Below are 22321 nucleotides of genomic sequence, written 5' to 3' on the forward strand. Positions count from 1 at the left end.
ATGAGCACATTCACTTTACACTGTATCTATCCTTCTCATCGCCTTTCTCATTTCTCCTCCTTGACTCCCCTTTGAGTTTCTTGCATGGTAGTCTATAGATCACACTGTTAATGTTTCTTTGCATCGAGTCAAAAACAAATTTACAATTATCTTAGTAAGCCATTGATAACACTCGATATGGTGTATCAACAAGACATGCAGCTTTTTATAATGAGGTTTTTATACTTAAGGGGTGAAGGAAACCCATTATAGATCCCACTAAGTCTACACTTGTCGCTCCTGTGCTTGAATTTAAGTAGATGAAAAATTGTTTAGCCCGCCTATAGACTTAATAGCACGGTCGGGTTTGGCTAGCACCTTTGCGACTCAGCTAATAGCGAACTGCAATCAAGCCCAAGAAATTTGCGATTAAACTGCAATGAGTCTCGTACACTGTCGCTGTGTAGCGAATTTTTTGGGTCCACTCTATCTATGCATGAAAATGTTGTAATTCAGTTCCGACCACATTGAGGTGTGTTCTTTCGATGCATGAACCACCTTTTTAAGGCCGTTTGCGCTACGCATCTCCTCCTCAATAGGATTCGGCATCAGATACTTTGACTAGGCCATACTACCTGAAGAGTCTTAATTTATTGTTTTTTCTTAATGTCCGTCAGGCAGGTGGACACTCCCCCCCATCTTTATGGTGTTAGGTGATTTGGATCATGGTCCTGCTTGAGAAGACGTATCAGCAACGGTTCGCTTCAGACGGAGCATGTCACTTTAACAGATGGCTGGACATTCTCCTCTCTGGATTTTTTTGGTAAACAGCAGAATTCATGGTTCCATTTATTTCACAGCAAGTAATAACCGAGGGCCTGACGTCAAGCAGCCTAAAACAGCCTCCAGAAGCATCGACAATCCGCACCGCCACCCTATTTGTACGCTGGCGTTCTATCGACTCGTCTGTTTTCTGATAATGCTAGTGGTAATGGTTACTATTTACCTGCCAGCACTGATGCATAGGACTCGTCACACCTTGCACCGTATTTAGAGTACTTAATACATTTTGTCTCGGCCAGGTCTATTCGAGCATTTTCACAAAAGTCTTGGGTGGATCATCAAGATGTCTATTTGGCAAATTACTGATGATGACAAGAGCCTTTATGTTCATTTTTGCTCAGCCAGTCGGCATTTCGATTCTTGGTAATTACTGCTCTGCCATGAGATCCTATTTCTAGCCCAGTTTCTTTTCTTATGAGTGGGAGGTCATGACATGATCCATAACTGAGGCACGTGAGGTCCTGCAGTTCTTTGGCATGTTGTTGGAGGGAGGTCTTTGTGACCTCTTGGATTAGAGTGCGTCACGTGTCTACTTGGGGTAATTTTTGGTCGGCCGGCCTACTTCCTGCGCAAGGTTATCCACTGTTCCATGTTTTTTGCCATTTTCGTGAATAATGGCTTTCACTGTGGTTTATTGGAGTCCCAAAGCTTTAGAAATGGCTTTATAACCTTTTCCAGACTGATGAGAGCTCAGACTTACTTTCTTTCTCATTTGGATCTCGGCAATGATGGTCTAGCTTTGAGGATCTTTGGTCTGCTCACTTTGTCGTAGGTCCTATATATAGAGAATTCTTGATTGTGAACAGGTTTGGCAGTAACAGGGCCCTGGTTCGTGCTAAAAAACTGTATCTCCATTGTGATGACCCCATTGTTCCATGGGGCCAACACTTCATCACACAGGGACCAAGTTTTAGGAGTTTTCTTTCCCTATCCTATTACAACTGTCATTTTGTGTTTAGCTTCAGGGTGTACTTGTGTTTACTTTGACTATATGAAAATTCTTTGATGAGCCATGAAACCTTAAAGTGTGACAAACCGCAAAACAATTAACTCAGGAGTGGGCTAACACTGTGTTTCACACCACCTCTATGGGAAAATATACTCTCTCATAATTTTCCTATCTATATATATAATCTTCTTTATACTATATATAATATATCACCACACACACACACACACACTATTAATAATTATATAAACAATGAAATTGATAATTATATTTATAATAAATAAATCAAATCCAATGCATTGCAAGTAAACTATAAATTAAATTAAATAATTATAAATACAAATAAAAAACTCACGTAAAATATAGGGCAATAAGAGGGCAATGCAATCTTTATGTTTTTTGTCTTAGAAATTAAATTGTATTTAATAATTTAATAATAATAACTAATAATACACAATAAGTAATATCACAGTTTTTATTTTTATAATTGCATTTTAATGACATTTTTATACAGTTAGAGAATATATATATATATTGTATTATAATATAGAGATATCACATACATATTATAAAACTGTATATATATATACACACACACATAGATCCTGTAATATTAAATTATAAACGTGAATTGATAATTAGATTTCATAATACCATGTGTATTAATATGTATAATAATTATTACTAATACATGTATTTATACAGTTGAGTGTTAGATTTCTTTATTAAATGACTTCACTTACAGTAATAAATCCTTGCCTACTCAGCATAACAGTAATGAACAGAAAATCCCTCCCTCACCGATGTACTTGCACAGTTATTTTTAGACCATAAAAAGTAAGTCCAAAGGCACTTCAATATATACAGTAACTTGCAATGGAGCATTAATGGCAAAGGGACAGCTCTGCAAACCCTGTTCATATTTTTTCCTCCAGCTTTGCATACATATTCAACCCACGTCTCACATTGCCAAAGGGCATTTAACACAAAAGGAGAGATGATGCTCAGAAGTAAAAGCTTCAAGGGAAAGTAAGAAAGAGAAGCGATTGAGGAAGCTCATTTTCGGATTATTTCAAACATTGAACTTAATTGCACACAATGCAAACATAAGAAATCTTTGTGGTTTGAGTATGTCAACATCCTCTGGATAATTGTATGTGGTCTTATGAAAGAGAGCTATTCATTTTCCAAACCAAGAGGAAAAGTTGTGGAGTTAAGTCAAACTCTGTTTTTTTCACCACAGGGAAAATCATCACAGAAGAGGTACTTTGGAAAGCCAAATGGAAGATAACATATGGTATATGCCAGAGGGAAATATCACAATGGATATTTTGTTAATTTGTTAACTCATCATTCTCTTCTTGTGGATGCTGTAAGATATCATAGTGTATGTAAAACATAACAGACAGTGAAATTAAGATTATTTAAATGTTTTTATTTCTATAGATTTTGTTGTGTCCTTTGCTTGAGACAATTAAACTATTGATTTTAGGCAAGACCATACCACCCAAAAGGAAACTAACAAGTCAAGCCAGCAGATATTTATTAACATTTTAATATATAACACACACATTTTTACCACGGCGGCTTAATAAAAATGTACTGCTTACACGGCTGCGTGAACCAGGCCTCAAACACATCGTGTCTATGTAACGCAGTAACATCACGGCACTCACTAATCTCGTGTCTGTGAAGGAGGGATATAAACTGTTTTTTTTTCACCTCTTTTGCTTTGGATCACTTCCTCAATCTCTTAACACTTACAATTTTTACACACACCACACACACACACACACCACACACACACACACACACACCACACAACCAACACACACACAACACACACCACACACACTACACACACACCACACCCTTACACACACACAAGTGTCCAAAACACTCGAAGTGCCCTCCTGTGTGTTCACACGCTCCCTATCTCTGTGGAAGTCCTCCTCTCCTCGCATCTCACACACATCTCGCTGGGCTTGCTTTCCCCTGGGAATGGACCAAGCCTCTCTCTTTCTGTGTCTCAACACAAGCTCTCCCTTTCTTTAATCTCTCCAACCAACCTCCCCCAAACACGACTCCTCAGCACGGGACCCACGCTCCGCAGACCTCACTGGAAGCTTATACTCATCTCTCATCTCTCTGAACTGCATGCAAATAGGATTGAAAGAAAGTAAGTAAGTGGGAGAGATGGGAAAGGTGAACAGAGGATGGAGAGACATGAGACGAGTGGGACTTGAGCTGTGAGTGGCTAGAGAGAAATAACAAGAGATGGAGAGAAGGAGAGAAAAGAAGGCAGGGCACCAGCAGGTTAAGTGTGTCTGGTGACAGGAAGGGAGAGAATAATATTCGATTCATGAATGAATTGTTTGCTTGAGTCGAATCTTTTAAGTGAAAGAGCTGAACCAGTTCGCATAACAAGTCTGAATTGATTCACTCAAGAATCAGTTAGAGTGGTTCTCTGAAAACCATGTCGTTATTGTAACTAAAATTATTAAAAATCTTTTAATCACTTGAAATAAAGCTGAAATAAGACAAAATATAAATATTCAATGAAAAACCGAAGCATAACAAAAATTTAAGTATTTAAAGTATCAAAAACTATTTTTTTTTAATTTAAAAAAGGGAAACATCAAAAATAAAAAAACAAAACAAAAAAAAAATTACCTGAATTGTTTTTGATAAGAAACCAATTACTAAATTTACAAAAAGAAAAAAATCAAACCCTTAACTAAAATTTTAAAATAAAAAACGAAAAAAATAAAAGCAAAATTTTAAAAAAGCAATTTAAAATCTAGCAACAAGGGAATAAAATAAAATAACAGTTTCGAAATCATCGATTCACAGCTGTGTTAAAAAGGGTTTTTGCGTCCTAAAAAAAAAAAATTTTTCGGACAGTATTTTTGAAATGATCCGGGTTACATTTTTACTCAATTTAACAGTTTTTTCGAAATGTGTATTCATAATGATCGAAAGGGGACAAGTGCCCGATGAACGAGTATATGATTTTTGGAGGAAACAGAAAAAGTACTGATACAAATTTTTAATAAATCAAAAACTCTGATTCAAAATTATAGAAATTTGGATTTGTTTTTTTAATATTTAAAATTTAACTTAAATTATTTAAAAAATAATATTTTTATACGTACGATCATACATTCCCTTTACTGGCAATTTAATTTTGGGCCTTATTTATTTTATTTTAGTTTTATTTTTTCCCCAAAGATATCATTTTAGGTTTAAAAATAATTTCAAATTTTTTTTTTAATTTTGTAATTTTTTCAATCAAATTTTATTTTGAAAATAACAAAGATGAAACTAAAAAAATAAACTAAAATAGTTATTTTTCAAAACTAATCAGGCGAACAAACAAAGGCATACCAAATTACAAAAAATGAAAACCAAAAAAAAATCTGGATTTTAGTGGAGGCTTCAAGAAAACATAAAATCGTTTCTTTGAATGATTCTTAAAACAAACCCCAAAAGAAAAAATTCATGAAAGAATTTAAGCCCCTTCGCTACGGAAACGGGGGGGGGAATGGTTTTCCCTCCAGATCTCCCCTTTCCCCTCTCTCGGGGGTTTTTCTCAGGTTTTTGGCAGGGAGGGAGAGGAGCATCGCTGACTTCCCCCCTCCTACAACCAAGAGAGTTTTTTTGGGGCAGCCAGCCTGTCCTTGCTTTTGATCTTCCCAGACACGCTGCAGGGGCGGCCAAAGGGGGTGCCCCAGGGCGCTGATCGGTGACCTCCCCCCCCGGTTCCCCCAAACCCCTTTCAGCGCAGGAAAAAACGCATTCTCTAGAACGGGCACTTTTAACACAACCCTTTTCCTTTTGGATTTCAAACATCACATTAAATTAAAGCACATCACCAGCACAGTTTAACACACACTCTTTTCCCCGGTACACATTTCATTTCCCCCAAGCCTCATTAATTCAGTAATAAGAAAGTAACAATATAAAGACTTCCATTCTGAACTCAGTTCAAATTTTCCTTCAGTGTGTTTGTAAAAATGACTTTTGAATGATTAACCCCCATTTTTAAAAATTTTTAAAAATGCAGAGAAGGGAATTCCCGGCTGGCAACCCCTTTTATCTCCCGTCACTTAGGGAGCCATTTTGTGCGTTGGAATTTCCTTCAATTTTTTGATTTGACCCTCTGGGGGTTCCAATCGGGTTTATTTCCCCCCTTTAAATTGTTTTGACTCTATTCTTTTTAAACTCCCGTCCGTTTTTGAAAGAGTCATGGGGACTATTTTTGGCCGGTAAAAGGGGGCTAAGGAGGGTCCCGGCCAAGACTTTTATGATAGATCCCCTCTGGCTCCCAGAGAATCTCTCTCGGATTGGTTTAAGCAGATTATAGAGGGGGGTATTTTTGTTTGATGAGGTCGTGCTTTTTTGGAGTTCCACATTTCGGAAAAGTAAATAGGTTTTCTAGTGAGAGCACCGATGAGCAAAGGTAAACAGTTGCTATATTTGGGAAAAAGTGTAAAATCGATTGAAAATATAGGGAAAAAAGTGAAAAAATTACAATTGATTTGGTAATTTTAAAAGTTCCCACTTGACGCTTTGTATATTTGAATATGCCAAAAAAAAAAAAAAAAAAAAAATAATAATATTGTCCCTAAGCCCGTTCTTTCATTAAAAATTTAACGCTTTGAAATCTGTAGATTTCTGGATTTTTTGTAATAAAAGTGAATTTTTAGTCGTTTTAACACATTCTTGTGTTTCAAATAAGGCAGGTCCCAAAGGAGCACCCCCAAGTGGCAATAAAAAATGAATTTGACTTTCTTTATAAAACCGAAGTAAAGTCCTGGGTTTAGATTCAGGTTTTTTTCTGCACTAGGCAGGTTTGGGGTTTAGGGAGCACAAGGAGTCGTGCTGCAGTGTGCCAAGCCTTTGGGTTTTGCTGGGGGACCCCTCACTGAAAAAAGTGCCCCTCACCCCTTACAGTTCATAAATCTGGAACCCCTGCCGCTTTTTCCATCCCCCCATTTTGGCCCCAGGTACCCGCAACACACTCCTCTTCCAAGCCTTTTTGGGTTTAAAAAGCTCTTGGGAAATCCAGGGGGGTTAAAGTGACAGGGGTGCGGGGTTAAAACAAAGTGCCAAAAATAAAAAACACTTTTTGAAAAAACCCTTTTGGGGCTTGTGCTTGGTTTATGATTTATGGCTTTGACCATTTTTAAATTTTTTTTTCAGTTGTTTGTCTAATGCCTCCATAATAACATTTTTTAAAAGTAATCACTGCAGGGCGTTTAAAAAGGGAAATTTTAAACCCCTCGGGGGAACGGGATGGATGGTGTTTAAGTCCAGAAAACAGGGGAGGTGGGTTTGAGTAAAGAACAAGGGGCTATTTTATGACTTATGTCTTTTTTATTTTTTTATTTTTGTTTTTTTTTTTTGCGGGCAGATCAAAATCAATCTAAAGTGGGAGCAGTGGGCAATTAAGGATAGACACCAAAAAAAGAAAGTTCGTCATTTCTACTCACACTTATTTTTTTTCAAAACTGTATGACTTTCTTTGTTCGTTGGAACACAACAGAATATATTTAGATTTTTTTTTTTTGTTTATATAATGAAAGTCATTGGTGTCCAATGTTGTTTTGGACACCACTGACTTTATTGTATGGACAACAACAGTTAAAGCATTCCTCAGAATACCTTTTGTGTGTGTGTGTATTCCATTGAAAAAAAGAAAGTGATGGTGGTCTACGGTCTTTGGTGTCAAATGATCCTTCAGAAATCATTTTGTGATATATTCTGATTTGGTGCTCAAGAAACATTTCTTTTTATTATCAATCTTAAAAGCAGTTGTGCTGCATGTTTGTGGAAAGATTTTTTTCAAACCACATTTTTTTCAAAATATTATTTTATGAATAGGAAACTCGAAAGAACATTAGTATATAATTACTGTCACTTTTTTTCAACATAATGGACCCTTGCTAAATTAAAATACTAATTACTTTGAAAATTACTGACCTCAAACTTTTGAACGGTAGTGTAAATTTAAAATATTCCCTAGCTAAGACAGCTAAATACATTTTGTATTCATAAAAGGTTTGAAGTTTGAGAGATTAGACAGAACTTCAGAGTCAAACCAACCAATGAACTGCAATCAAATCTACAAACATTACAACATGGCGAAAAAGCTTTCAAGAAAACCAAAAAAAGCTTTAAGCTAACATAATAAATGAAGGTCTAAACATGAGAAAGCCAATAAAGGAGAGTGGCCAAAGTCAGAAGCTGGCCCTTATTAAACATATCTAGTGAAAAAATGCAAATCTTATTGCATAAACCAGTGATTTAGTGCTGTCATATCGGGGTGGAGAAGTCTGGCTGGGGGAAAAAAAAGCATTGCCCTTTCGCCCAGAAAATGGAGAGCTGTCGAGGAAACGGCGAGAACGACTAAAGCAGTGCTTTCTTGGGGTTGCCAGTGTGCAGCGCCCAGGGAGAAGGTGGCTCAGGGCGCGGGGGAAAAGAGCTGCATCTGGTCGCTAATGGGCCGGCTCACAGGCAGCGACGTTCTCATCGAAGCTCTGTTTGTTTTCTGAGGCCTCTCGTGTCCACTCCTGGAATTGTTTTTGCTTGTTAGGCCCTACTACCATAGTTCTCCGACTCCTCAAAGCCCTTATTTATCGAAGTGACTGCCCACATTTTTTTTCTTTGCCTCGATTTCATGAGGCTAAATATAATCTAATCCTTCCTTCTGGCCTTGATAAACGCATGCGTGACGAACAGAGGTTCTCAGCTACATCAGTAGGAGAGAGATAGATTGGGGTGTTTCCCATGGCTTTAACCTTCTCTGGCGGTGGTCCAATAGATGCAATGCGAACAGGATGTAGTACAAACCACATTCTCTAAAAAATGCGTGTGTATGGAAAGAAGACTCAGTGCTTTTTTAGAATGAGTCTGAGATTACAAAATGAACTTCTAGACTCTACAACTCTGGGGGAAGTTATGTAAAGAGGATTTTTTTTAAATGCTTTAAAAAAAAAAAAAAAAAAAAAAAAAAGAAAAAGAGAATAAATAAAAGAATGTTAAAAAAATGAAACCCAAAACAAAAACAAAAAAGAGCCTTTTGGCAATTAAAGTTAGTTTAAAAAATGAAATAAAAGAATAACAAAGAAAAAATGCAAAAAATTCTGAAAAAAAATTACCTTTAATTTTTTTTTTATTTAAAAGTGTATTTTGCTGTTTTGCTGTAGTCACTTGCATTATTGTTCATCACTTTGGGCACATCTATTCAAATTTAGAATAAAATACCTTTCTATAAATAAAATAAAAAAGATTTGCCTTGTGATGGACTGATCAAATCTGTCCACGTCCATTTTTAATGTTTTTAATTTTTTAGAGAACTATTTCTTTGTGTGTGTGTTTTACAGTATATATACAGTATATATATATATATATATATATATATATATATATATATATATATATATATATCTATATATATCACACACACACACACACACACATTTTTCATTCTTTAATTTGTGATTTTTTCATTAAGTCATTTTTGGACTACAAGTTCCAGCTACTACATGTAAACATGAGGCCGTAATGAAACTTTGAGATCTTTCCTTCAAAATGTAAGCTTCTTTCTGGTCTCATCGGCGGATATGAACTTAGGTCATCTGTTTTTTACAGTTTTGAAAAAACAAGCTGCATATGACTTGTGATCAGTAATCCCCTCTCTTATCCACGGACATGTTGCTGACTCCTGCTGCCATTATTCCTGATCAGTGATCCCTAAATGCTAATATTACTTCTGTGCTTTTTGGTCTTTTTAAAAGTCCTGCACATTTCTGTCCATGGTAAAAAATGCTCGAAGCGCTTCGACCAGCTTAAGGATAAAAAGTTGGCCCTCAGAGACCCCTAAAACCCTCCCTGAATACCCTTTGAGGCTGGCCAGCACGGGGGGGTTTGGACTCTGATCCACGTGCTTCTTTTACCATGGTTGGTTAAAAAAGAAAGCGTGACAGCAGGCCAGCACTTCAGAAGACTGATTCAAAGGTATGGCCGTGGGCTGCTGTTCAATGAGTCCTAACCATCACATGCTCTTTGGCTAAATCATCGCATGACCTGAGACTTCCAACCACTCCGCCACACTCTTTCCCAGGCTTTTCTCCTTGTGCATGCTCTGGTGACAGCCAAACCGCCCGGCCAGAATGAACCCCACCTCTTCCTTTTTCTCTTCAAAAACATTTCCTAACCAGACTCCTTCTATGAAAATACATAACCGATGCCATGCCCGAGAGAAAAGAGGGACAGAAAGAGAAAAAAAAGAGAGACTACATAGATGTTGCGTTATGCAATGGAAGGGGGGAGCAGTCGCTGGGCAGACAGTGGCACTCTGTGTGAGAGACGTGTGGGGCATGGCGGGGCAGCGTGGTGCTGGTGTTGCTCTGGGAGCGGGACGATCTTGGTGAGCCGTGGGAGCGGATGGTGAGGAGGGACCTAGGGCTCCTGGCGGCACTGTGCTTCTCTCCCCCAGCCCTTTATCTCACGCGGGGAAGAAGTGGGTCAGCTTTGGTGGCCAAGGTACAGTTACATTTGAGAGCCTCCACTGAATGAGCTCTACTCCCTTGATTACAGGGCAACATTTCAAAACGTAATTTATCAGAAGTGTTACAAAAGATGAAATGAGGAAAACTGAAGGGACATCTTTAAGCCTGCAGTAAGTAATCTGGTAACAGGAGCTGATATGAAGATTATTTGTGGTCTCATTTGTGTTCTTTGAAAATTATGACAGTTCTACATGCTCATGTCCCCTGATTAGATGTTCCAAGACTGTTGATAATTATAGTGTTGTACTAACAACACTGGGACACTTTTCATTTCCACATCAATCACTAATTACACTAATTAACTCAAGTTTAAGTTACTATTGCTTCTTGGTTATAGAATTTTGTATAAATTCAGTAAAAGTGTGCGGTGATACTGAGTTTCAGCACATCTGTGATTATCTGCAGTACTTTAAAATCTACACAGTATTAAGGGTAAAGTTCAACAAAACGAAAACCTGTTAGACTTAAATCAAAAGGGGCAGGTGACAGACAGACAGACAGACAGACAGACAGGAAGACAGGGAGATAGATAAGGAAATAAGTTCTCATATGGTAATACTATTAGGAGCCCAAGGACAATTACTTAAAACTATTTTTTAAATATTTATACATTATTGACCAGTTTACTGTACTTTAGCTAAATATCACCTCATGTAATTTATGCTCTTTTAGATGTCATCACTGGGGTTAAATTTCAGAGCTACAATGATGGCATTTCAACATGTTTTGTAGTCAAAGAGGGACGTAGCGCTGCTGCGTTTAAAAGCGCCGTCAATAATCGATTCCATGGCCGCCAAAAGCACCTCTACTTTACAACAAAAGTGAGCAGAGCGGAGGCACAGACCTCTCACTGTGCGTCACCACTGCAGCCTCTCACAGGCTCTAAATCAAGCTCAGGAGCCATGAATGACAATGTCCCTTTCTTCAGGCTCTTCCCTCTGAGGAAGAAAGGCCTGCGAGCCCCAGTGTGCTCCCTGAGGAGGGAACAGCGTGGCCGACCCCCTTCCCTCCCCAACGCTGAACTCAGTTTATGGCCGGGCTGAGGTTGCTCACTTCAAGTGTAGTGTTCTTTTGAACAGTGGCGTTGCCGGGGCTCGTGTTACACCTGCCCCGCTCTAACCTCTCCTCATTCCACACACGGCCCCTACGGGACAAGGCCCTTCTCTGTCTGCCTGCCCCACCGCACAGCACCCTGAAGCCATCACTGCCAGTGCTGTTTTGTTAGCCACCATCGCCCCAGCACTGTCCGCTCACACAATGCGTGACTGTGGTGAAATGGCCCCCTGACACCCAGCATAGCAGCCGGGGGGATTCCAGATCCATTACCCCTCGCCATGGCATCTAGCAAAGAAGATGCATGTTTATTTTTATAAATGTATACTTTGTAAGTCACCTATGTGTATGCTACAATGAATCAACCGTAAACCGTTCTTGTACTTAGTTTGGGATATATAACGATCCAAAAAATTTGGGGGTGTGTAAGATTTTTCTAAGAGGCATAAGTCTATAATAATGCCACCAAGGCTAACTTTTATCTTTATTCAAAAATAACAGTAAAACAGTAATATTCTGAAGTACTTCTTTATAATTTAACATATAACTCTGTTTCGGCATTTAAAATTCTAAATATATTTTAAAAATGTATATTTACTGGAGAGAGTCCGTATACCTCGTGATGCGGAAAGCGGAACATTCTCAGCACTCATTACTCCCATCTGCTACAGTGTCACATGATCCTTCAGAAAACATGCTAATATGCTTGAATTTGGTGCATATTAGATTTTTTTTTTTTTTAATCACAGCTGTAAACAGTTGTGTTCAGAACAGCATTTATTTGCAATAGATGTTTTTTTTTGTAAGAATGTAAAAGTCTTTACTATCACTTCTGATCAATTTAACTGCAGAACAAAGGAATTCATTTCTTTAAAAAAATGTATATATATAATAAACTGAAATACTGACCCCCAACTTTTGGTACTGTATGTGGTAATCTGCATATTTAAATATTTTGGCAAATTACACTAAGTAATTAATCTAATCATGACATGTTCATTGATAAATATATTTATCTTGATTTTAATGTTCTTTTAAATAGAAATTGCTCAAAAAAATGAATGTTACTTTTTATACCACCTGTACCTGCATAAAGAATTACTTTCATTAGAATGTAAATTAATATCCCTTGCAGTCACGTTTCCAAATAAGGTGTTACATGACAAAGAAAATCAGTTAATACAGGGATACTGTACGTCAACATGTCTTGGATTTTTGTCAGAATATTGGCTAAAAGGAATAGTTCACACAAAAATAAACAAAAAAAACTTAACCCTCAGGCCATCCAAGATGAAAATGAAGTTGGTTCTTCCATATCAACATATTAAGAGAAATTTACCAATATTATGTATACTAATCATATTTTCGGAGTCAAAATCATTTTAAGTTAAAAATGTATAATGATGGATTTGCTTATTACAAACTTGTTTTTTTTTTGCTTCACAATATGTTAACTGATGGACTAGAGTCGTGTGGATTACTGTAATGTTTTTATCAGCTGTTTGAACTCTACATTCTGACGGCACCCATTCACTGCAGAGGATTCATTTGGTGAGAAAGTGATTATAATGCTAAATTTCTTCAAATCCGTTCTAATGAAGAAACATACTCATCTAAATCTTAATGGCCTGACGGTGAGTATTTTTACAGCAAATTTTAATGTGGGAAGTATGATTCCTTTAAACAAAGCTGCTTTACACGACACACACATAATCAGTATATGGGCAAATTCTGATTAAAATAAAAATATTCTTGTGCATGTAGTTTAGTGGCCAATTCTTACACATTTCTGAATCTCAAATGTCTGGCAAGTCACTCTCACTTGACAGTATGTGTGTTCAGTTGTGGATGTTCTTTACATTGTAAACAGAGCGGGTCAGAATCTAATCACAAACACAGACAACACAGCACTGAGCAAGGACGGCCTGTTAAAGTATCAGCGGGGTGCCGGGAGCAGACCCTATGGAGGTAAATCAGTAGCTAAACTCGAGAGGTTGGACATCTGAATGTGAGAACTTGTCATATTAACATTTGTATTTGTAAGTTGAAATTTACACTCACAGCTCTGATGTGAAAAGCTGAATCTTTCAATTTGCACACACATACAATGATCAAACACCCGTGTTTTGAATTGGAAGTTGTAGATTAATAGTCACAAATGTGTAAAATGACATACACAAATGTTTACGACATATTTACTTTTGCACTTTACTTCAGTTTCGCTGCACAACGTCAAGTCCGGCACTTACAACCTCTCAGATCTGGCAGTACGAGTTCAAATCCTAGCGCTCTGACTTTTGCTACTCTTTTTTGCAGTATTCCTGTTGCAAAACTCACTTGTGCACTTGTATATGCAGATGTGAGAGCGCAGAGCCAGGGGCGGGGCTTTGGTGCGAATTATGTAATTTTATTTGTAGATGAATGAAATTTGATAAAAGTGTTTAAGACATAATTACATAATTACGAAGATTTGTGTTTTATTTTATGCATATGTATCAGTTAGGCCTATTTGTATATCCTTAGCTTTTACATGATTTTAAGACACTGCATTCATTTTGTCATTCAGGTATTATCTAGTAGACAAATAATGCAACATCTTTCATATGTAATATTTACACTGCATATTGTAGAGTAATATCGCTGCACCAGAGCAGCTGAGAAACAGTTGTGACATACTTTGATCTCACCGCCACGCGGTCATGTGGAGCTATCAATAGTACTAAACATTTCGCGCTGTCAATCTATTTGAATGGGATTAATCAGGACAGACAGCGGTTTCACTATATTTGCGATTTTTTAGTAATTATGAACACATAATGTACATTGATTGTGCATGGCTGTCTATGCTTTACAATAGCATTTTATTCTGGAGATGAAACAGTATTATATTCGCATGCTCCTTAGCAGTCAAATGTGATCAAACACCTTAAGTGGAACTTTTAACCAATAAAATAACTGTACTACATAGCTCTTACTTAGCTCAGTCCTGTTTAGTTAATTTGAAGAGATTATGATACTAAATAATATGCGCAATAATTATGATCCATGAATGACCATTTAAAATATAACAATTTCTAATTATGCGTATTATTTATATTACAATAAGTGTAGTATTTAGGGTTTAAAATAGAGAAAATCTTTTTAAATTCCAGTGCAAAGAGGCAAATTAGAGGCATTTGGTGTCCAGAAAGATAATATTCATATGTAATGCCATTGTTTAACCACTAGATGGCCTTATTGATGTTTAATAAATAGATGTATTTAGCTCTACTCTAGTTGCTCAAAACAGTATTGCTGGTCATCATAACTGCTTATTTTTTAGGTTTTGCTTTTTAATGTACATTTAGACATTATCAAACACTCGATTTTTATAAGCTTTTTTTATGTTGCATTTAAAAATGTTCATTACTGACAAGCAAATTAGGAATTTAATCCAATGAAGAAGTTTAAATTATTTTTACAAATCATAAAAACAATAAAAAACAACAGAGTTATGTTGCAATTCTGGTACAGCGATATGCAGTGGGATATACATATGAAAGATGTTGCATTATTTGTCGACCAGATAACACCTGAATGACAAAATGAATGCAGTGTCTTAAAATCCTGAAAAAGCTAAGGATATTCAGTGAAAATAGTTTGCAGTGTTTTACAAAGATAACTGATACATATGCATGAAATAAAACACCATTTTCTTTCTTGGCATGTCGCGGTGGCTGGCGTTGTTCATTGGTCAGGCATCAACCAATAAAATGTCATCATTCGCACCAAAGCCCCGCCCCTGGCTCTGCACTCTCACATCTGCATATACAAGTGCACAAGTGAGTTTTGCAACAGGTGTTTTGCATAAATAGTAGCAAAAGTCAGAGCGCTAGGATTTGAACTCGTACTGCCAGATCTGAGAGGTTGTAAGTGCCGACTTGACGTTGTGCAGCGAAACTGAAGTAAAGTGCAAAAGTAAATATGTCGTAAACATTTGTATATGTCATTTTACACATTTGTGACTATTAATCTACAACTTCCAATTCAAAACACGGGTGTTTGATCATTGTCTGTGTGTGCATGCAAATTGAAAGATTCACGCTTTTCACATCAGAGCTGTGAGTGTAAATTTCAACTTACAAATACGAATGTTAATATGGCAAGTTCTCACATTCAGATGTCCAACCTCTCAAGTTTAGCTAGCTGTTTATATCCCTGCCGATTACAGAGGCCTGCCTTCGTCCTCCAACGACACCCCCCTGTGAGTGATGCTCGTGAAGTCTCCACGTTCTCCTCTGTAAACATCCTTCCAGCTCACGACTTGAGCTCGGACAGCATCCCGCATCTCTACACCGAGTGAAACTGTCGTTTGTCCTCAGCTATCCACATGCCAGGTTCATGTTCACAACAACTTCCAGAGAGCGTCAAACTCCCCCGCAAAGAGGTTTTCGGCCGTCGAGCAGTGTTTTAAGCTTCTGGTATCTAATAATAGGACCTTCTCAGTTGGTGCAAGTCTGTAGCTCAAAGGTCGGGCCGAGACGACTTTGCAAGATGTAATGATATCGACCACGAACAAGTTTAGTAATAGTAGGTGAAGTAAGACCAATTATGGATATGAGTCTGCTCGATGCAGCCCAGTGGTCTCTGTCTGCAGTTCAGCTGTGGGTCTATTTTCATGTCTCGGCTCAGAAGGAAGTAGTGAAGGACAACTATGTGATGACAGTTTTCCTGTCAACTTAAAGAGAGGAGCATTGCAGCTATCATTGTTTTTTGCAACGTGGTCAAGTTCCAACCGTATTCGTTGTATAGTTCTCTTTTTCTGACACTCGTCACATCTACGTGTGAAAAGAAGCATTCCCTACTGGGCCCAGGGGTCAATTAGAACCATTCACAAGTTGAAATGAAGATCTCTATGTCAGGTGAAGTTGTAAACAACACTGGAGTTTCTTGCCTCTAAGGGGATGAAGCGGTTCCAATTACATCCATGAAGCTGCATTTGAAACAGGTCCTATCTTGAATTTATGTTTCAAAAGTGATCTAAAACACAATCACAGTATTTCCAAATGATGTGCAATATCTAAAATTAATAGGCTGCATTTGCAGTGATCCAGCCAAACTTGCATCGAACTTTGAGAAGGAATCACAACAAAGAAATCCTGAAATTATATATTTAATAAAAGATTTTATAATTATGCTGAAATTTATAGTACTGCTTTAAAATGTTTTGGGCCAGTAAAGATTTTTTTTTAAGAAATTAATACTTTTATTCATCAAGAATGCATTGCATTAATCAAAAGTGACATTAAAGACATTTTTAATTTTTAAAATACATACAAAGTACATATCCTTGAAGCCTGGAACTGTATGGTAAGCAGACACACTTTTACTAAATGCATCTTTGTTTTTTCAACTGCATGAGCTAAATCAAACCATTTAAAATCATATATCATTAGTAGGTAATCCCACAATGTGCAAAATATCCACAGTACATCCTTCCTGGTTGATGTTCAAGAAGTGATAACCAGAACAACCACGAGCAGGATGTATTGTCGACCCCCTCTACAAATAGACCATACCTCCAGGAAAATGGTGTCATGATGAAAAAGCAGTGACTTAGGTAGGGGAAGATGACCATCACAGAAAATCACACGAAGCACGAATCACACCATCACACACGCCCAAAAAAAAGATGTGCATGAGGAAGAGACTCGTATCCTGTATAATAATGAGTCAGAGCCACATCACATACAACACTGTCTGAAGACCCTCATTTGCATTTTATCAATGTATAATGAAACTTATAATTATTGTGGTTAAATCTATATCATATTTTATATGGAAATACAAAGGTCGTCATTTAAGTTTTACATTTCCGGAATTAACCTTGAATCAGCTTTGTTTTGTATTCTCTGAGGAATGTGCACCATGGTGAAGTGGGCATTTCTCAATCCCACTCACTTTAATTTAAGGAAACACTGTAGACAAAGTGAATGTCAAGGCCAAAACAACTAAGGGAAGAATGATTCTGAGAATGAACAGTCACCAGATATGGTTAAATGATTAAAATTTGAGCAGCACATGATTTTAATCAATGATAAAAGAAAGCAAATACTGTGTTTTTGTCAGTTACGTAACATTGATGTATCCCACAGACACTTGACTGGAGTAGTGAGAAGACAAAAATTGGTAAAAAAGATTATTATTATAAAATAATAATAAATAAAAAAACACGCTTTTGTACTTTTTTGCAAGCACAAGTGTAATGTTAATTTTAATTTTATAATAAAAATTAATTACTTTATTTTAAACCAGTAAGTTATCAAAAAAAAAAAAAAAATCCAACAAATAATAATAATGGAAAAATGTCTTGTGGAACTGCGTTCTATCTAAATGTAGAAATGTTATCTTACTTTAATTATTTTTATTATATTTTTTATTATTTGATTATAATTTGTAATTTATATTATCTTTATTATTATTTACTAAAATTATTTACTTTATTTATTTTTTGAAGTACTGTACTTAGAGATTTTGCTGGACCTGGTGTAGCGAGACGCCATCCGACTCGCTTTGTATTCTTTCACCATCTAGCGATGGCTACATGTCCCATTATAACAACCGGCAACTTGACGCTGTGGTTTTAACATCCGGGTTGCTGACGTCGGCCTCCTATTGGTTGATGTAACGGAATGGACAACATGTTACAATTCATGAAACTAGTCGGACACAGCTAAAAGTGAGTGAAATTCGTTAATAATACCAATGGTTTTTTTGCGCGTTAACCTACGTTATATTAACGCTTGCTTGTGTTACAGCGCGTACCACGAACAGGATGGGTGTACAGAAATATCAAACAGCCTGAAAGTGTGTCTGATCATATGTACAGAATGTCTATGATGGCCTTGACCATACAGACATCACTGTCCCAATAAAGAAAGGTTTGTATGAGGGGTCTTAAAATACAGGAGTTTTTTGCATATATGTCGACTGTTACCCTTGGAGCGAACGTAGATGTTCTTACTGATGGTCTTCGTGTTTATTTGAAATTGACGGATGGGGGTGACGGTTTAATCCACAGAAGGAGCCTCTCAACATTTAACGTTACGTAACTTTTGGGAAGAAAACGTATTTCTCGTAACCTACGATTTTGTAACGTATTTCTCGTCAGTTTCAATAAAGCTGCCTATGTATCCAAACACAGAGATCATCAATGTAAGCGAGTAAAAGTTTGTCCAGACAACAGTTTGCTAAGGTAGGATTGGTCAGTAGCAATTTTAAGGCGGGGCTTAGAGAAGTGTCAATTATTTTTTGCATTGTGCAGTTCACTCAGATTGATTCACATTTGTGCTGTTCATCTGTTCACGAACTTGTGCAGTTCATTTTCGACTCATTCACACTTATTCGGTTCATTAGAATCATTCACATTTCTGAAGTTCATGTAAGTTTTTGTTTCGTTCACATTTGTGCGGTTCATTAAGATTCATTCACACTTTTTTTCGATTCATTAGGATTAATTCATATTTTGTGCAGTTCGTTTGGTTCAGGTACGTTCATTCATTTCATTCTTGTGTCAGTTCAGATTCATTCATATACACTAGTCTTTTTTTTCCAGACCCTTTTAGTTTAATGATTAAAACACTTGTAATTAGCTTTCTACAACAATATAAATGGTACACAAATGTATAAATATTTTTACAGTATTAGAGGTTTGATAAAAAACACATTTTATTTAAAATAAAACAGACAGTTATTCTAAAATATCTCCACAGATGCATGAAGCTGGCTTTAGTTCATGACTTGGCTGAGTGTATTGTGGGAGATATTGCACCAGCAGACAATGTTAGCAAAGCAGAGAAGCACAGAAGGGAAAAGGTATGATGGTTTTAAGATCATTTTTACATTTGAAATATTTTGTGTGTGTACACATTAAACATTGAGAATCTTTCTCTTTAGGATGCGATGGTGCACATCACAGGCCTGTTAGATGATGGCTTACGGAAAGAGATTTATAGCTTGTGGGAGGTGAGTTGAACAAAACTAAACAACTGGACCAAGTTTTGTGTTTCTCTTCTTTTTTTTTTTTGGTTCGGAATGACTGGACTACATCTTTCAAAGGAGTATGAGACTCAGTCCAGTCCAGAAGCCAAACTGGTGAAGGAGTGCCAGCTGGAGATGATAATACAAGCTCATGAGTATGAGGAGTTAGAGGGGAAACCTGGACGACTGCAGGAGTTCTTCACCTCCACTGAAGGTTTGATCTTTCTCAATCATACACATATACTAACTTCTACCAGCTCAGGATCTAAATATATAAGTAATTCTAAGAAGAGATCCACCAATCAGAAAAATCACTGTTACCATGGACAAAGTAAAATGTATCAAACGTGCTCAACAGTGGCCGTTCACTCCCATAAAGAAATGCAAATGTATTAAGTCTGTCTCATTACACTTTACACCTACTTAAAGGAACAGTTCACCCAAAAAATACATTTGCTGAAAATGTACTCCCCCTGAGGCCATCCATGATGTAGATCAGTTTTATTTCTTAATCAGAACAGCCTTGTAAATCAATTGTTCAAACTATATATCCTCTGCAGTGAATGGGGTGCCGTCAAAATGAGAGTCCAAAAAGATGAATAAAAACATCACGATAATCCACAAGTAATCCACACATCTCCATCAACTGTATATTGCATTCTTTAGTGAAAAAGTCATCTTGTCTCAATTAGGAGAGAAATATGCACACTGATCAAGGACTGTTTACAAGCAATAAGTCCAGTTCTAAACAAAACCTATCAGTGGATTTTAAAGTAAGAGGACAACAGGGGATGGACATTTTCACTGGGGAAGCATTACTATAGATTTTGGCCATAAGCAATGGTTTAAAGTAGTGCTGTCAAACGATTAATCGCAATCCAAAATAAAAGCTTTTGTTTACATAATATATTTTTTTTTTATTTGTTTGTTTTTTTTGTATTTGTGATTTCAAGCTTTTGATTGCATCCAAAATATATGTATGTTATATATTATATATGTATTTATAATATAAAATATATAAATATAGACATGTAAATACATGTAATTTTTTTTCCATAATAATATATACTGTGTGTATGTGTATTAATATATACATAATAAATACACACAGTGCACACATACATATATCATGTAAACAAAAACTTTTATTTTGGATGCGATTAATCGTTGAACAGCACTAGTTTAAAGTTAAAACACCTTAATGATGGATTTGTTTTTTACAAACACCCGGTTTTAATCATTTAATTTTGGGGTGAACTATTCATTTAATTATTTGCATGTATTTGAAAATGCATTTTCAAAACTTACAAAACAATGATTCGGTTAAATAGCTTTATATTTTGCCTGTTATGTCACAGATGTATTTTCTCCTCTGATCACAGGGAGGTTCCATCATCCGGAGGTGTTGGGTCTGGTGAAGAGTTTGAATGAGGAGAGAGCTCGACACATCGCTGCCAAGGAAGATAATAATACAGAGAAGACCACTGATACAAACCCTCACCACCCTAGCGACACCATGATCTCAGTTCCTGTCAGGCTATGAAGCTACCTCCACACATCTGTACACAAGAGTGTTTATATTGTCCAGAATAGCTGTGCTTTATTCTAATCGTATTTAATTGCACTGAAGCATGGTTTGCAGTTGTTTGACGTTTGTGTCCTGTTTGTTTGAATGCTATGCAGGACACAATTTGTTTCCACGGTTGCAATTTCGATAAAAGTTCAGTCTTTTTTTTTTTAAACCAAATTGAAATGTGACTGCTTTTTAAATGTTGTTTTTCTTTCTATTTTTATTTTGATCAGCATTTACTACTTTCCAGTAACTGATGGTTCAATAAAAATAGTATTTTATATCAATTGAAACTGATTTTACTTTGTTGAACGCATGAGAACTGAATGGAAATGTAAACACAACTCATTCTGCAATAATAATAACAACCTTTAAAATATGTTTGTACTGTATACGCATTCAGTTCTGCGAAATTGTGTTACAACAGCGCTAGTTTTTTCCAAGTGGAAAGTGTTAAGCAGAAGCTACAAAAAATTATGTACCAAAAACGTTAAAAACAACAGGTCAAAACTGAGCAGCATCTATCTTGTGAACATTTTTGCAAAGCACTTTACTACGCTTTTACCCTTTTACTTACAAAGAAACAGTAAAATTAATGTTCATTTTATAGTTTCTGATTACGGTTCAATTCACCTTAATTTCATGACTGATGAGCCGGGACTTTCTGACTTTACAAAAAAATGTTTAATGACTGACAATATTAATGAACGGCAGCTCAACACCCGAGTATGAATTTGAAGAAATATTTTGGCTATAAAATCTTAAAACAACACCTGACTTCATTGTCAATGTTAAATATGTAAAGCTGCAACAAATTTCACACAAAACGTATGAAGTAAAAGAAAAAAACAGGATATAATAATGCTATACATTTTTGGTCAGTGACAATTATCCTTAGCAATACACTACAATTTACATCAGGCAATCAGAAAAGCTAATAAATTGCAATAAAATGTAAATCTTCATTCTTTAATTTGCTGTTTTGCATCTGTTATTAACAAACGTGCTCTAGTTAGCAGAAATAGGAGCATTAACACATTTATAACAGGAAAACAAAGTCTAACTTTTATTTTGTTGAGCATTCTTTCAAGTACTTTATGCAGCCATTATTTTTGGTCCAGGAAATGTATCATGCTTTGTTACAGTTAAACAATGTTGAGTTAGTATAAATAATAAAGTAACGCAGGACTACACCAAAGTGTAAATATCCTCGAAAAAAATATACATATTTGGAAAAGAACTTAAAGAATAAACAGGCTCCACTTGGTTGTTTTCCTCCCGTGCACAGATAATCCACCAACACGCACCTGAAAGGCATGTATTGCCATTTTT

General features: G+C 36.4%; 1 protein-coding gene across 1 annotated transcript; it reads left to right on the forward strand.

Moving 5' to 3' along the window:
- Nucleotides 1-18289: 18289 nt before the first annotated feature.
- Nucleotides 18290-21276, forward strand: LOC109061442 (5'-deoxynucleotidase HDDC2-like). The gene is made up of 5 exons (XM_042755950.1): nt 18290-18320; nt 19152-19254; nt 19336-19404; nt 19498-19633; nt 20802-21276. Exons 2-5 carry the CDS (start codon nt 19156-19158, stop codon nt 20960-20962), a joined length of 465 nt encoding a protein of 154 aa, XP_042611884.1. The 5' UTR covers nt 18290-18320; nt 19152-19155; the 3' UTR covers nt 20963-21276.
- The last annotated feature ends 1045 nt before the right edge of the window (nt 21277-22321 follow it).

Source organism: Cyprinus carpio, unplaced genomic scaffold, assembly GCF_018340385.1.
Source record: "Cyprinus carpio isolate SPL01 unplaced genomic scaffold, ASM1834038v1 S000006759, whole genome shotgun sequence".
NCBI classification, from domain to species: domain Eukaryota; kingdom Metazoa; phylum Chordata; class Actinopteri; order Cypriniformes; family Cyprinidae; genus Cyprinus; species Cyprinus carpio.

What these genes read in the sequence shown, in the direction of transcription:
- LOC109061442 (XM_042755950.1), top strand. Translation starts at nt 19,156, where the DNA reads ATGAAGCTGGCTTTAGTTCATGACTTGGCTGAGTGTATTGTGGGAGAT. An exon ending in AGATTTATAGCTTGTGGGAG is followed by an intron (nt 19,405 to 19,497) that starts GTGAGTTGAACA and finishes CATCTTTCAAAG; the next exon opens with GAGTATGAGACTCAGTCCAG. An exon ending in GTTCTTCACCTCCACTGAAG is followed by an intron (nt 19,634 to 20,801) that starts GTTTGATCTTTC and finishes CTCTGATCACAG; the next exon opens with GGAGGTTCCATCATCCGGAG.